The sequence below is a fragment of the Clupea harengus genome, chromosome 17, assembly GCF_900700415.2.
Source record: "Clupea harengus chromosome 17, Ch_v2.0.2, whole genome shotgun sequence".
Classification (NCBI taxonomy): Eukaryota; Metazoa; Chordata; class Actinopteri; order Clupeiformes; family Clupeidae; genus Clupea; species Clupea harengus.
Genome location: NC_045168.1, coordinates 8102611 through 8118397, shown reverse-complemented (window position 1 = coordinate 8118397; position 15787 = coordinate 8102611). Strand labels below are relative to the sequence as shown.

Sequence of the window (15787 nt, the reverse complement as noted above, 5' to 3'; positions counted from 1 at the left end):
CCTTTACAGGGTGTTAGCCCCAGGAGCTACAAATCCATAGAGGACAAGGATCCAGTTAAATGTGCCTGCTTTGCTCTTGTGTCCAAGTTCGGAAAAGAGGTAATACTGTTCATCCCTGTTTAAGAACGGAAAAGAGGTAATATGGTTCATCCCTGTTTAAGAAATGGATACAATTTACCAAGGAATTAATTTCACCTGTAAGTTGTTAATGCTAAAAAAGGCTGAATATATAGGATATGTGCTGTGTGTGCTCTCCTTACAGGTGTCCGTTCGCATTAAGCAGTATAAGGACGAGCTGCTGGCTGCCTGCCTGACATTTGTCTTGTCACTGCACCATGACGTTGTTGCACTGGACATCAAGGCCTACATCCCCGCCCTTCAGGTTTATTAAGACTTCCTATGATGCTTTTTTTTGTCAAGGACCACAGGACCTCCTTGCCATGTATTCTCGGAATAAAATATAAATCAAATAATGAAAGGGTTTAAATCCTGTTATCTCTGATTAGTATGGTGGTACCCTGTTGACACTTGACCTCCTGACCCCAGGCTGCCCTGCGTCTGGGTCTGAGCCACGCGCCCCTGGCCACGGCTGCGCTGGACGCTCTGGAGCTGTGGTCCTCAGAGATCCCGCGAGAGACCATGCAGCCGCACTACGGTGACATCCTGCCTCACCTGGACGGCTACCTGAAAACAGCCGCTGGGGGTAAGTGTGGCAGCACTTTTGGCCGACAAGCTGCTCTGAGCTGTGATGCCATGGGGACTCAGTTTTGTTGTTTAAGATTGGATATGGAGATGAGTAACTGTAAAGTTGAGCATAAGCTAGTTGCTTTTGGCCCTTTGTGCCATTTTGGTCTTTGGTCATTTCCATGTACACATTTATCTGTTCCTATATACTTTTGGCTCAGTGGCAATAGTAAGAAAAGGGGCTCGCACCACAGAATAAATGCTCAAGTGTAAGACTGGAGGGGACTGAATAAATTAATTAATGTGTGCTTGTGATTGTTTTCAGACAAAGACGAGAGTGGTATGGAGGTGCTGTGTCTGTCCTCTGGCAGTGAGAAGGGTTATGGGAGAGTGATGATGAGGCTGCTGAAGAAGGCCAAGCACCTGCCCATGGTACCTACTACACACCACCTTATCCGACACACAGCTTTAAGCACATTTGCTGTAATTCATGTGAAATAAACAGATTTACTGCAGCAAGAAAGAACGATACTATGTTTTTGACATATGATTATAGACCAAACACTACAACACTGCAATCTACAAGGAGTGGCATGTTAGATATTTGGAGCAGTTCAGTGTTTAATAAAAAAAGAGAGCATGTAAATTGGTTTGAGTGGTGTGTTTATGTTTGTTTTTATGCGTCCGTCACAGGGAGACGAGTCGCCCATCGCAGTGGTGCGGAGGAGGGTGGTGAGGCTGTTGGGCCACCTGGGAGGGCAGCTGAACCGGAGTCTGGTGACAGGTGAGCGCCATAGACTTTTTGGTTTTGTCTGACACTGCAGTATGAGGGATGTCTTGATACATTATCGCTTCTGATGGTATTATATAATGTTGACGAGACAAAATCCGCATATTAACTATCTTCATCATGTGCTCTCGAAGCCTTCCAATAAATATAGCCAGCTGCTTCTATCAATAACAGGGAAGGCAGTAATGCAGATCTATGTTAATGGCTCAGTGAAACACAGCTGTGTTGATCCCTTTCCCCCCTCCTCTTCAGCCATCTCTACGGAGGACATGATGAAGAAGTTTGTGGCGTGGGACAGTGAGAGGAGGCTGAGCTTCGCCGTGCCCTTCTCAGACATGAAGCCCGTTATTTACCTGGACTGCTTCCTGCCTCGCATCACAGAGCTGGCTTTGACCTCCAGTGACAGACAGACCAAGGTGTGAGATGTTTGCTGTTGTCTGTTCACTGCTCACAAGCACAACTGATGCTTGTACCATATGTTTCAATTTATTGTAAATGGTGATCAATTTGTGTTTAGTATATGTGTCTGTGTTGACTTTTCTACCTTTGTGTGCGTGCACATGCAGGTGGCAGCCTGTGAGCTGCTCCACAGTCTGGTGGTGTATATGGTGGGCAAGGGGGCTCAGATGGCCGAGGGGGAGATGTCCGCTCCTCCCATGTACAACCTCCACAAGCGCGTCTTCCCCGTGCTGCTGCGACTGGCCTGCGATGTGGACCAGGTTAGAGGCCCTTTTTACTTTATTCAGTTGCCAAGGTGTTTCACACGCACACGCACACGCACACCCACACACACACACACACACACACACACACACACACACAGCTGGAATTGAAATTGGGTAGCAGGTGTTGTGGTGCTCTTCATTTTCTGTGACTTCATAAATCTATACGGTGACATCAAGTGAAGCAATTCATCTTGCAAGAGCAACTGCAATCAAACCATATCCTTATATCCATAACCATACGGTATATCTGTGACCTGTTGTATACGTTGCAATGTACTATTCTATGCAATGACATGCAACATTTGTGTTTTAGCTTTATCGTCAATTAATCTTGTGCTGCATTATGACGAAGCATATGCTTACCTCAGGTGACAAGGCAGCTGTTTGAGCCTCTGGTTATGCAGCTTATCCACTGGTTCACCAACAACAAGAAGTTTGAGAGTCAGGACACCGTTGCTGTGCTGGAGGCCATCCTAGTAAGCAGCTACTGCAGGGAGCCATGGGGCTATGGGGCCAGCTTCTATTTAAGTACTATGTGAAGAGAACTACTTTGTAAATGTATCGCTCATAATAACAGTAATTCGTCTGGGGTGAAAAAAAACTCACCATGTTATCTGCCCCCCCCCCCCCCCCCGCTACCTAGGATGGCGTGATCGACCCGCTGGACAGCACCCTACGGGACTTCAGCGGCCGCTGCATCCAGGAGTTTGTGAAGTGGTCCATCAAGCAGACCACGCCCAAGCAGCAGGAGAAGAGCCCGGCCAACATAAAGTCCCTCTTCAAGCGCATCTACAGCCTGGCGCTGCACCCCAACGTCTTCAAGAGGCTGGGCGCCGCGCTGGCCTTCAACAGTATCTACAGGCAGTTCAGGTAAGCACATGTTGATCAGTGTACCAAGTGTGAAGTAGTGAGTGCAGTGTGCTGTTTGGCACATCTATTGACATGGAATGGAAAATTCATGCCCCGATATATTACTTTTTCCTGGTCTTAAACATGTCTGTGATGCTGTTTTTTGGTCCGTTAGGGAGGAGAATTCCCTGGTGGAGCAGTTTGTCTTTGAAGTTCTTGTTGTATTCGTGGAGAGCTTGGCGCTGGCCCACGCAGATGAGAAGTCGATGGGTAAGGCTGTGTTTTTAACCTGCTCTCCCTCTTTCTATTGAGGCAGGATTGCGTGCACTGCTCTTTTAACTGATTTTTAAGGTCTGCCCATATTTGCTTGTTATGATTTTGGAGATCTCGATACGCATGCTGTTACGGAGCACTCACTCACGTGACCATGCTGTGGCTTGGACTCTTTGTTGTTGCCTGTGCCACTGACTCCTATCTGGGCTCCTCTCTGCCCCCTGCAGGATCAGTGCAGCAGTGTAACAGTGCCTTGGAGCACCTGAAGAGGATCATCAAACACAAGGCTTCCTCACTCAGCCAGAGCGCCAAACGACGCACTCCCAGGTGGGTCCTCCCCAGACAGCGACATCTGTTCTGTGGCGCACCTTTTCTGTATCTACAAATCCCAGACATTATTCACGTGTAGTGACCAAAGGGGGTATGATAGGTTAAATCCTTTCAAAATGAATTGAGTTAGTTTATGTTAGCTCTTCAATGCAGTGAGTCCTACTTTTCCGCTTTATCTTTGACATTTATTTGTTGGGCATCATATGTTCTCTTTCTCACCAGAGGGTTTCCTCTAGGCACCCTCTCGCTGTCGGAGGTGGTACTGTGGCTGCTGGAACAATGCGGCCGACCACAGACCGAATGTAGACACAAATGCATGAAGCTCTTCTATGAATTTGTACCCTTACTACCAGGTGATCTAGCAAATCATTATGAATATAAAGCTATGTCACTCACAGAAAACACTTTTGAGAATCGTGTCTTTCATCTTTCTGTTTCTCCGTGAACCATAAGAGTGAAATATCAGACAAAACGTGTGGCTTCCACTCAACCATCTAAACACTTTTTATCTTCCTTCCTTCTTACTCCCAGGGAAGAGCTCCCCTGCTCAGTGGCTGGAGGAGCAGGTGCAGAGGGAGGGTGTGGGCTTCCTGGTGTCCAGGCTGGAGGGGGGAGGCCTGCTGAGCCAGCCCACTCTCCGGGCCCTGCAGGCCCCCTTCAGCGTGAGGGTCACCCTGCAGTGGATGGACGTGCTCCTGGCCGCCCTGGACTGCTACAACACCTTCACAGGGCTGCACCTCATTCAGCCGTTGCAGATACTAGGTGAGCCACGCTGCTAGTTAGTTAAAGTGGATGGAAATGGCTCATCTTGGTAAAGGGGAAACGTAAACACGGAACAATGCTTCACCTAACATTTAAGACCAGTACAGTACATTTACTGTCCTTCTAGATAGAAAGGCTTCATTGGAGCATGTTATGTTCTTGAGGGAGTAATAGTCATTCATGTCATGCTGCATAGGTAAAGTGCCAAAATATCTTCCATCTCCCCTCTACTCCCACTGGGTATAGTTCAAACCCAATGCTGAATTCCTACCTTGAAATTGTTATTGATGTGGGCCAGTAAAATAGTCTCTCTTATCTCCCCCATCTCCTCCCTATAGGGTCGGAGGAGAAGTCAAGCTTCCTGCTGGCAGTGCAGTTCTTCCTTACAGAGCTGGCGGGGCAAGACCTGGAGGCAGCAGAGCGTTGTTTCCACACAGTGGCGCCAACGTCCCTCTACAGCCCCCGTGAGCGAGAGCTCTACGCCTACAGCAAGTGTACTGTCATTGTGAGGCTGCTGGAGTTCACCTGTATGGTACTGGGCAAGTGCCAACAAGACACCTGGAAGGTATGACGAGGATATCTTATGTCTAATTGACTATTAGCTAAGTGCTAAGTGCACATTCATTTGTCCTCAACAAATGTTGCCTAATATAACAGAATTAAATACTTCTGCTCCCCCAGTTGTTAGAAGTAGGTATCTTCAACCCTGCCTTCTTTGAACTGGTTGCAATGACCTTATGTGAGCCATCCTCCATTGGGTTTGACATGGCGGACTTGGAGGTGATGACCCACCTGCCGCAAGTTTGCGTGCCCCTGCTGAAGGCTCTGGCCACCTCTCCCTACAAACAGAGGCTGGAGGCCAGCCTCAGGAAGAGAATCTCTGCTCAAAGGTTAGGAGTGAACACACACACCTTATATGTGAACATTAATCTTCTCTGTAGTGCTTTACTTGAAAAAACTGCTTTGCTTGATTGTATTGTTTTTGTGGCTTATGATGGTGAATGTGTGCATGGTATAATCACCATCTTTAAAATGATATGTATCTGTAAAGGGTCAATGATGGCAGTTAAGAAGGGAGTATTGATGTGTATCTGTAAAGGATCAATGATGGCAGTTAAGAAGGGAGTATTGATGTGTATCTGTAAAGGATCAATGATGCCAGTAAAGCAGGGAGTATTGATGTGTATCTGTAAAGGATCAATGATGGCAGTAAAAGAGGGAGTATTGTCCCTTTTGTAGCAGTATTGTCTCTCTGCATTCCTCTCTTCCTCTCACTGTCTGTCTTGCTGACCTTGTAGTGTGGAGGACCTGTGTGCAGTTGATCTGTATAATCCTGATGCTCGTGGAAGCCACACTAAGACCGTGATCATGCTTTCTGCCTGCAAACAACTTCACCAGTCTGGCCTTCTTACCGCTGTAATACACAGTGAGGTATAACAACAAATACAGACCTAATAGATTACCTTTTTAAGCTTTTAGGGAAGTCACAGGATCGTCTCTACCCAACTCTTTGTGTTGCACTGATGTTATTATAAACAAAGTGACTGGCACCGTTGTTAACGATATGTGTCAATAGCTCATGAATAAAATGCGTTTGATTCCCGTTCCTGCCCAATTTGATGTAATTTGGGTCTGGTCTGTGATTTTAATGTCATGGAGGCGTGGGGTCACTGGCCCCTGTGAGGTACGCCACAGAGGGAGCGCTAGCGACCTGGTAATACTGACAATATTCAGACTATTGGTACAAAATCATAGTGCACTACCTATAGTTCTGGTGCATTAGCCATAGTCGGTGCCTAGTATAAAATGTAGCAATTAATTGTGGATCATTATTGTCTGAAGTTGTGTTAACATGTATTAGAATGTAGACCTTTAACCCATGAAATTATTGGATGGAAGTCATTTCTGATTCGTCTCACAGGATGCCAGCTACAGCCACTCTCTGGGCTCCAGGTTACTCCTGGCCGTATATAAAGGCATAGCCCCTGGAGAGGACAGGAAGTCCCTCCGATCCATGGACGTTGGCAGCAGGAAACTGGCTGATGGGCTTGTGCAGCTAGCATTCTCATTGGGTGGACAGGTGAGGTTGATTCTCAGCAACTTCAATTGACTTCCTGAAATGTGAACCGCCAGATGGTAATCTAGAGTCAGTTATGTTAGGCAGTGGTAATCTAGAGTCAGTTATGTTAGGCAGTGGTATGTGAACAGTTTTCTGTTTCTTTCCTCTAACACTCTTCTTTTTTTGGAACTTGACTCTCCTGACCAACCCATCCACGTATCTCTTTCTCTCTCTGTCCCCAGAGTGAGCAGGTAGTGGGCCTGTTGCTCAACACCATCTCGCTCTCAGTGCCTCTGTCTGGCAGCCTGAACCCCAAGTTCCTGAGCTTCTCTCACGGCGAGTATTTCTACAGCCTGTTCCACTGCACCATCAATGCTGAGCTGCTGCGCTGCCTGGACTCTGCTGTGCCTCTGCTGCTGGCGGCCGCCAGTCAGAACCCCAGCATGGTAAAGCTGATGTATTCATATAGTCCTGAATAGATCAGTGGTTTGAAATCAGTATACACGGTATTCCTCAGAGCAATTAAGTTGTTAACATCATGTCATACTCATTATTAGATGTATGTAAATAACGAGAAGATGTGCTAAGGACAAAGAAGGAATCATTCGATTTCAAGTGTGTGTGTGTGTGTGTGTGTGTGTGTGTGTGTGTGTGTGTGTGTGTGTGTGTGTGTGTGTGTGTGTGTGTGTGTGTGTGTGTGTGTGTGTGTGTGTGTGTGTGTGTGTGTCTTGTGACTTAACTGGAGTTGGTTACAGCCTCCTTGCCCTCTGTGCAGCGATGAGCATATTTAGTTGCATGTAACTGAAAGCTAACTGCTCAGCATGGTGAGTCCATGATGGCCATATAAAAATGACCTCATGAATCAGACGACATGGTTTTTGTTTTGGTTACAGGTAAGCATTCTGCTCAACGGCATGCTGGACCACAGCTTCCGTGAGCGTGCCGTGAGGCAGAGTCAGGGCTCCCGATTGGCTGACCAGATTCTCCAGAGGTGGGAGGCCTTGCGGCCGTGGTGGGGGAGCCCCGCCTCTTCTCCCCAGAGCAAAACGTCCACTCTCACGCTTCTCTCCAAAGTGCTGCAGGTACCTCAGCTAAGCAACTCGTCTGCATTGCTCTCACAGAAATATGAAGAGAGACAGAGCACACATGATTATCCCCATCTATGAGGGGGATACTAAAAAATTGGTGTGAATGTGTAGAAGCCACAGGTGACATTTTGACAACATCTGTCATTCAAGATGTAAATAACGGTGCTATTGTTTCCAGAAATGGTTCCTTATGCCAGTCCATTGAAATGTCTTTGTTCCCAAACATCCTAACATTGTACAGCAAATCCAAGATATGCAACAGCTTTCATACATTATGAGCAGGTAGTCATGCTTCTATAATAAAGAAACTTCCTAAATGAGAAAACCTCCGTAAACGTTTTTTATCACTGTTCACCAGTCTTAATCGCTCATCATCTCCTCCATCTGTCCTGCGTCACTGTTGTCCATAGATTGACTCTTCAGTGTGCTCCAACGCCAATCACCAGGCCTTCCAGCCCATCTTCACCACCTACACCACCCTCATCGTCGACATGAGTCTGCCTCTGGACCTCAAGGTAAACATGTTGTGTCCTTTGCTACAATGTGTTTTGTGCATGAGTAAGCCATGTTAGTAAGGTGGTCAGCGGTCTGCCTGGTCGGTTTCTTGACGCTCCTCAAATGCACCATTCCTGTTCTCTCTGCCTCCCCTCAGAGCCAGGCTCTTATCATGCTGCCGTTCTTCACGGTTCTGCCGGCCGAGCCGCTGGCGGAGCTGCAGAGGGCTCTGGAGGTGCTGGTGGCCTCACACTTCCCCATGCAGTCAGACGAGTTCCCCCGTGGCTCGCTCCAATGCAACAACTACATGGACTGCGTCCGCAAGGTAAACGCCATTTCATTCAGTCTGGCCATACATGATTAACAAGATATATACTGTATTTTCATGTCATGTTTATGTATTTGTAGTTTTTAGATGCCCTTGAACTGTCCCAGAGCCCTTTACTGCTGAAGCTCATGACTGGGGTTCTGTGCCGTGATAAGAAGCACATCATGGAGGAGCTGTTCCAGACCTGCTTCCAGAGGCTTGCCAGACGGTGAGAGGGAGAGGGTTTCCCCACTTCAAAAAATTATACTTTAATCTGTTGGTGAATTACAGCATGCCACTGTATGTGGTCTCATGTTTGTGTACATAGTGCAAAACTGCTAAGCTTGAGTGTTTATGTGTAATTGTACGCGTAGTTGCCTGTTTGTGACTTTCTTATTTTCCTATTCTTTATTCATATTCATATCCCTTATTCAGAAGCTCATTGAAAGGATAATAGTACATTTTTGTGTGTGTTGTTTCTTACCTGAGCAGTTCCAGCGTTGACCGGCAAGGGGAGTTACTCTCTGCCATCTACAAGATGTTCCATGATGGAGATGTTCCAGTACGTTCTATGCTGCTGGCAGTGCTGGACCGTGTGCTGCTCCCTCTGGCCACGCACTGCAGCTCTAGAGCCCTCAGCCAGTTTTTCATCCAGAACATCTCGGACGTCATGGCAACACTACAAGCCCGCTTCACCAGGGTATGAGCACCTAATACTATCATCTATGGCCTGTGACATCAGTCACCTTTTCTTATGATTCATGTCAGGATTGTCTTGATTACAGGGATGTAAATCTATGGTATATAACCATCTTAGTTTATGTTGTGAATTTATTTGAGGAGTCAACCTTGACCTCTACTGTACATTGAATGCTCTACATCCTACTGAAGGATCCTACTGTATTATCTAAACTGTGGATGCTGTTCTTCCTCCAGGCGAACGAGGCCACCTTTGAGACTCAGGTGATGATGAAGAGAGGCTTCTATAAACTGATGGAGCTGCTGTACTCCCGTCTGCCCAAAGATGAGCTCTACTCCAAAGACTCCCAGATCAACCAGGCCTTCTGTGGAGAAACCAAATCTGAGGGCAATGAACTTTCAAAGAATCTGCTTAAGTAAGAGGTTCAGCGGTATACTCTCTTGGTCACTTGGCCACTCAAGAGCTTGGATCTATTCTTCTCTCTTGACTCTCCCTACACACTTGTGACCAATTGCCATGTGTCATGGCTGTATTACTTAGTCACCATATGCTATACCATATCAGCTGCTCACAACACAGTGAGGGCTAATTGCATACTTAATTATAACCATTTTATGAATAACTATTTATCAGATAATAAACTGAGCGCTATTAAGTCTGGTTCTTCATGCCATGTGTTATTGGGGGGCAGGTCGTGTTTTGAGGCCTTCACTGAGAACATGGCGGGAGAGACCCAGCTGCTGGAGCTGAGGAGGCAGCTGCACTGCGCCGCATACAGCTGCGCCATCGCACTCATCTGCTGCAGCTTCAACGAGACCAAGTTCTACCAAGGCTTCCTGTTCACCGAGAAGCCAGAGAAGGTGAGAGCTGCCAAAACTCCCCGATAACCATGCAACGTTATTTGTTTACCTAGGGTTAGCAGAATGTATAGGTATGTATGGGTATCAATACATACAAATACACCAGAGCAAAGCACCAGTATAAAAGCACCAGAGAGAATCATTTTGACGCTGTATTTTTCTTTTTTTGTTTCCCTTACAGAATCAGTTTATATTTGACAACCTAATAGATATCCAGAGGGTATACAACTTCCCCATTGAGATTGATGTAAGTATGGTTTTTTTTCTATTAAAATGTGTTCCTCAAATTCTCATAAATGCTTTTTTATACATTCAGGTACAACACTGAAGTACTATTGTGTCTGTATTTCATTTCATATTATTCCTCTGTACTGTAATATTTCTACTGCATCCCAGGTTCCTATAGAGCGGAAGAAGAAGTATGTTATGATCCGTAAGGAAGTGAGTGGAGAGAATAGAGGTAAGAAGGTTCTTCTTTGGTAGTAATCCTAGTTATAAAATGCAATGAAATGAAGGAAAGATTGATCTGTTATGTCTTATTTCACATAGTTTAGTGTAGGAGTATTGTGTGAGGGCTGGCTGGAGGGAAGGGGTCTACAAGGGGGATAATTCCTGTAAAATATTCATTTTGGGAGTATGAACTAGGGTTAGGGTAAGGGGTTAGGGTGTTGGGGGAGCCCCCTGGGATTACGAACCTGGATTAGGGTAAGGGAATCAAATGGGTTACGAACCCTGTTTACTTAAGGCACCCAAACATCTTGCGACAACAGGCTTCTTCACATAATACATCAATTCATAATGTCCCCAAGTAGTCTGTGAGCGTCTCAGCCATAACTAATGGCTCACTTTTTCAGCAGCCTCAGACAACTGCTTAAAGACTCCTTGTAATATAATGCAAAAAGATTTCTCTAAGTGAACTTTGGCTTTTTATATTTCATAATTTTCATAATTTATATTTATCATTTACTGTAGTATACAACTAATGCGCCATAATTTCCTTCAAAACAAAGCAGATAAGGGACTAAAGTCTCGGCTGTCTTAACTTCAGTCAGAGTAAAATGAACCTGTGGGACTCCTGTTGTTTTTGCTATCTTCTCCAGATGCGCCTGTGTACCTCTCCTCCCAGTCCTACATGGCTGACAGCAGTCTAAGTGAGGAGATGAGCCAGTTCGACTTCTCTACTGGAGTGCAGAGCTTTTCCTACAGCTCCCAGAATCCTTCAGGCCACATCAGGGCCAAGAGGACACAGGTTGGTGCAGGGGAAACATCACATTTTAGGAGTGGCATTTTAGGATAATGTTTTATACAACATGTATGTACAAAAAAAACCTTCTCACACATTGTCTTAGGTCAGAATCGAAGTGTCACTATTTCCTGGCCAAAATAAAGGGCATCTCTTGCCCTTGTGTGATTTTAGTGTAGAGTAAATTATTCTAGTGTACAGTAAATGGTTTTAGTGTACAGTAAATTATTCTAGTGTACAGTAAATGGTTTTAGTGTACAGTAAATTATTCTAGTGTAGAGTAAATGGTTTTAGTGTACAGTAAATTATTCTAGTGTAGAGTAAATGGTTTTAGTGTAGAGTAAATTATTCTAGTGTACAGTAAATGGTTTTAGTGTAGAGTAAATTATTCTAGTGTACAGTAAATGGTTTTAGTGTACAGTAAATTATTCTAGTGTACAGTAAATGGTTTTAGTGTAGAGTAAATGGTTTTAGTGTACAGTAAATTATTCTAGTGTACAGTAAATGGTTTTAGTGTAGAGTAAATGCATGTGAAGAAGACTTCCAAACGTGTGCCTCAAGCAGGTGCCCCAACCCCTTTCAGAGCTGTGTCTGCTCAGTTAAAGGAGTTATTGGGTACTTTGACACATTGCATTCTTAGTAGCTGCATGATGATAAATAATAAATTGTGTCTGTGTGTGTGTGTGTGTCTGTTTGTATGTGTACAGGAGCAAGCAGAGATGATGGAAGAGACAGTGGAGCTGGAGATGGACGAGCTGAACCAGCATGAGTGTATGGCCACTATGACTGCTCTTCTCAACCACATGCAAAGGAACAAGATCACACCCACAGTAGAGGAGGTGTGTGCGTGACTGTATGTGTGTGTGTGTTTGTGTGAAGGTCATTTAATCTGAATTAAGTTAACCAGATGTATATAATAAGAGTGTATTTATCATTCATTATATAATTTTTTTTTAATCTTTGGTCATGCACGGTGCTTTCCACCTGAATGTTATTTGCAGTAGTTTCTTTTGACTGGTGATGTGTTTGTGTGTGTGGTTACGTTAGGGCACCACTCCCTCTGACCTAACTCCGTGGATGAAGTTCCTGCACGGCAAGCTGGGAAATCCATCCACAGCACTCAATATCCGCCTGTTCATTGCCAAACTCATTATCAACACAGAAGAGGTGGGTACAGTGCTGTGTTTCCATCCCTCTGTTATTTAACGTCCAGCTGCTCTAAATGATCCATTTCTTCCTAATCCTTCTTTGACTCCTGAGGACTTGTGTATGTATACGTGTACATGCACTCATCCTGTACATGTTTTTAATTAACAAAGGAGTAGAACAGTGCATTGGTGTCTGACTGAGGGAAAGTATAGAATTGATATTGATTTCTATTCATCTTGGTTTTTGTTTTTTCATCTGATGTTTTGATATTGGTCACCCATCAGGTGTTCCGTCCCTACGCCAAACACTGGCTGGGGCCGCTGCTGCAGCTAGTGGTGTCTGGCAATAATGGTGGGGAGGGGATCCACTTCATGGTGGTGGACATCGTGGTGACCGTGCTCTCCTGGACCAGTCTGGCCTCACCCAAGGTTGATCCTCAAGATGAAAAACTGCTGCTTTACTTTGTAGAAATTCTGATGTACTGTTCGGCAGTGGAAAGCGCCCAATTTCTTTGCGCAAATGAACTACCCTAAAGTTGACACGTAAACTTATAAAGCACAAGTTATTGCAGATTGCCACACTTAAAAATCAAATTGGCACATTTAGATTGTATGTCTTCACTGCTACGTCTCCAGGGCAACACCAAAGACGAGGTCCTGGCCAACCGCCTGTTGGAGTTTCTTATGCGAAACAGCTTCAACCAGAAGAGGCCAGTGTTCCGCCACAACCTAGAGATTATCCGCACAGTGGTGGAGTGTTGGAAAGACTGCCTGCATGTTCCTTACAGGTGAGGAAGGGCCTTGCTCTGAATGAAAAGCAATAGTAATACATGACCCCTCAAGTCCCCCACACTAATTCTGATAGTTGATATATGTAAGAATCCTTCAAAATCTCTCACTTTCATGTTCACTTGATTGTTCACACAATATCATGATTCATTCAGCATCAGAGAACAACTCTACTTCCCACATCTCATAAATTAAAAAGATGTATCATTAGCTTATCTTAGCAAAACTATTATTGGAGGTATGTTAAAGGATCATTCATACATTGCATCTTTACTGGAATAGGCTTTGAAGGTTATATAGATTTCCCAATACAGTCAGTTGAAGACTGCTAAAGGAACTTTGAAAATTGTGTGTCTTTTTTACACCCCCCTCCATGTCCTGGGATTCTCTGTATCCTTTAGTCTGATACACGCCCGCTTCGCTGGAACAGACCCCAACAGCAAGGACAACTCTGTTGGACTGCAGCTTCTGGGCATTGTGCTGGCCAATAACCTGCCTCCGTATGACACTGACTGTAGTGTCGACCAAGATAGGTAACCACACACCTGTTCAATCATTTACCTAAATCTAACCTACATTGTTTCAATATAGGTTTGCCTTCCAGATTTACCTTTACTGTTTGAATCAACTATAGGTGTTATGTAAAGATTTTTTCTAGTACTAATGTGTCGGATCTTGTGTTAAACTGCTCATTCAGCTCATTTGTATTTGTGACTGTCCAGGTATTTCCAGTCCCTGGCCAACAATCTGGGTTTTGTACGGTACAAAGAGGTCTTCTCTGCTGCTGCTGAAATCATTGGCTTGATCCTGAACTACGAGGCAACAAACAATGTAGGTGACTTTCTCTCAGTTTTGGAACAGTTCAACAAGTGTATTTCACACACGAACAAACACACACTGCTTTTTTGGAAATTCAAGTTTAATGTGTTTTGAAAAACATGTGGGCCTCTTTCAGGAACATGACGAGTCTTTATTTAGTCTTGCCGTTTCAAAGCTGAAGGACCTGAAGAAGAAAAACATGGATGACAAATTCATTATTGGCCTGAGCAAAGTGTGTAAGCACTTCCCCCCTCTAGTGGACAGGTGAGGGACTATGTCTGCTGAAGTCTCTTCTGTTATTCCAATTAACTTGGAGCACTTGGCTTTTTCCCCCCTACTCCGCTTGAGTATTTACCCCATTCAGTCGATCCCAATGAAGTCACTAACTGACGTATTCTGCACATGCTATTGGTGTAGAAAGACATGTTTGCTTTTGAAGATGACTTTTGATGACGACTTTGGCTGGCTAATCTAGATTTAAAAAGACACTTTATGTCATGATTAGGTCTGATCTAAATATTGTGTGTGTGTGTGTGTACACTCAGCTTTGTCAATGCCGTGTTCTTCCTGATGCCAAAGCTGCATGGCATCCTGAAGACCCACTGTCTGGAGTGTGTGGCCAGCCGTGCTGAGGTCATTCCTGACATCTACATGCACCTCAAGACCAAAGGCTTCACCCAAATCATGACCCACAGGTACTCCGGCATCGGCATAGGCCATTGCAACTTGCTCTGCATGTGTATCGATGGCCTGATTGGTTGGTGGCTTTTTTCATTTCAGCACCTTTGAGAACTGACCTTTCGCCCTTTAAAAAAAAAAATTAAAAAAAAAGAAGCTTTACCCTATTCAAATCCATTTGCAACATGCTAAATTTGATTAATTTATATACAGATCATTTTGCTTTGAAAACTCCCATGATTTTCAATATAACTTCATAACAAAGTATGCATTGGCATAGTCAATTATGGGTGTCATTGTTTTTTTAACTGAATGTTGGGCAATGTAACTGGATTGACCTTCACCTTGTGTGTGTGTGTGTGTGTGTGTGTGTTTGCCTTGTCAGAGATGAGGCCAGGCAGCGTGTGTGTCTGGACATTGTGCATAAGCTGCTGGCCTCCTTGAAGCCAGACGAGCTGAAGGAGATGCTGCCGGCCGTCTGCTCATTCTCCTCCCACCCATCACCTGTCTGCCGTGAGCGCATGTACGACATCCTCATGTGGATCCAGGACAACTACAGGTCTTCCTCCTTTCTTTGTGTTCAGTTGTTTTCTTTGCTTGACCTTTTCCTGTTTTCTCAAACAAAGGAACCATCAATACATCCAATTTTGTCCTTTTAAATTCTCTCTGCATAATGATTTTTTTGTTTTGATAGCTTTGTCTCTCTGTCTGTCTTTGTCAGTGGTGTTGAGTATTTCTGGTCGGCATTGACCTTGATGGTAATGCACTGGTGTGATTTTGGTGATGTTCTGTTGTCTTTGCAGCGATTCTGAGAGCAAAGAAGATCAGACTTCTCTGGAGGTGTTGAATGCAGCCAAAGACACTCTGCTTCAGGGACTCACAGATGAAAACGCTGGTCTCCAGTGAGTGCTCCATCAAGTGGCAGCAAGTCCCAGCTCTACAGAAAAAAATGCAAAATGTTTTTGTTATTTGAAATGCAATCATAATTCCTTAAGATACGCTTAAGGTAGTTTGTTTACATTTTCAAGGTAAAATGTTTGGTCCTTTTCAAAAACTAAATGCAAATTAGCCCTGCAAGAAGTTTATTGCACACAACACTAATAGCTGTGTGGGGCTCTACAGAATATCTATATGATAATACTTCAGTGTCAGTGTCAGTAATACTCTATTAAGTAATACTGTATTAAT

The 15787-nt window shown here is 44.5% G+C and overlaps 1 protein-coding gene across 1 annotated transcript in view; it reads left to right on the top strand.

Moving 5' to 3' along the window:
* prkdc (protein kinase, DNA-activated, catalytic subunit) overlaps window positions 1-15787 on the top strand; it is a 37257-nt gene that overhangs the window by 7427 nt on the left and 14043 nt on the right. The window contains exons 19-56 of the mRNA XM_031584394.2: window positions 10-99; window positions 263-382; window positions 547-703; window positions 1010-1116; window positions 1378-1468; window positions 1727-1890; window positions 2041-2193; window positions 2568-2675; window positions 2843-3069; window positions 3224-3318; window positions 3549-3648; window positions 3874-4004; window positions 4183-4413; window positions 4752-4978; window positions 5095-5303; window positions 5712-5844; window positions 6335-6493; window positions 6715-6918; window positions 7366-7554; window positions 7971-8075; window positions 8213-8380; window positions 8464-8591; window positions 8855-9062; window positions 9299-9477; window positions 9754-9922; window positions 10104-10169; window positions 10319-10382; window positions 11023-11171; window positions 11873-12004; window positions 12213-12332; window positions 12599-12742; window positions 12950-13101; window positions 13504-13635; window positions 13825-13933; window positions 14058-14185; window positions 14467-14616; window positions 14985-15158; window positions 15403-15501. Coding sequence (XP_031440254.1) covers window positions 10-99; window positions 263-382; window positions 547-703; window positions 1010-1116; window positions 1378-1468; window positions 1727-1890; window positions 2041-2193; window positions 2568-2675; window positions 2843-3069; window positions 3224-3318; window positions 3549-3648; window positions 3874-4004; window positions 4183-4413; window positions 4752-4978; window positions 5095-5303; window positions 5712-5844; window positions 6335-6493; window positions 6715-6918; window positions 7366-7554; window positions 7971-8075; window positions 8213-8380; window positions 8464-8591; window positions 8855-9062; window positions 9299-9477; window positions 9754-9922; window positions 10104-10169; window positions 10319-10382; window positions 11023-11171; window positions 11873-12004; window positions 12213-12332; window positions 12599-12742; window positions 12950-13101; window positions 13504-13635; window positions 13825-13933; window positions 14058-14185; window positions 14467-14616; window positions 14985-15158; window positions 15403-15501 — 5471 coding nt within the window. The remainder of the gene's footprint in view (window positions 1-9; window positions 100-262; window positions 383-546; window positions 704-1009; window positions 1117-1377; window positions 1469-1726; window positions 1891-2040; window positions 2194-2567; window positions 2676-2842; window positions 3070-3223; window positions 3319-3548; window positions 3649-3873; window positions 4005-4182; window positions 4414-4751; window positions 4979-5094; window positions 5304-5711; window positions 5845-6334; window positions 6494-6714; window positions 6919-7365; window positions 7555-7970; window positions 8076-8212; window positions 8381-8463; window positions 8592-8854; window positions 9063-9298; window positions 9478-9753; window positions 9923-10103; window positions 10170-10318; window positions 10383-11022; window positions 11172-11872; window positions 12005-12212; window positions 12333-12598; window positions 12743-12949; window positions 13102-13503; window positions 13636-13824; window positions 13934-14057; window positions 14186-14466; window positions 14617-14984; window positions 15159-15402; window positions 15502-15787) is intronic.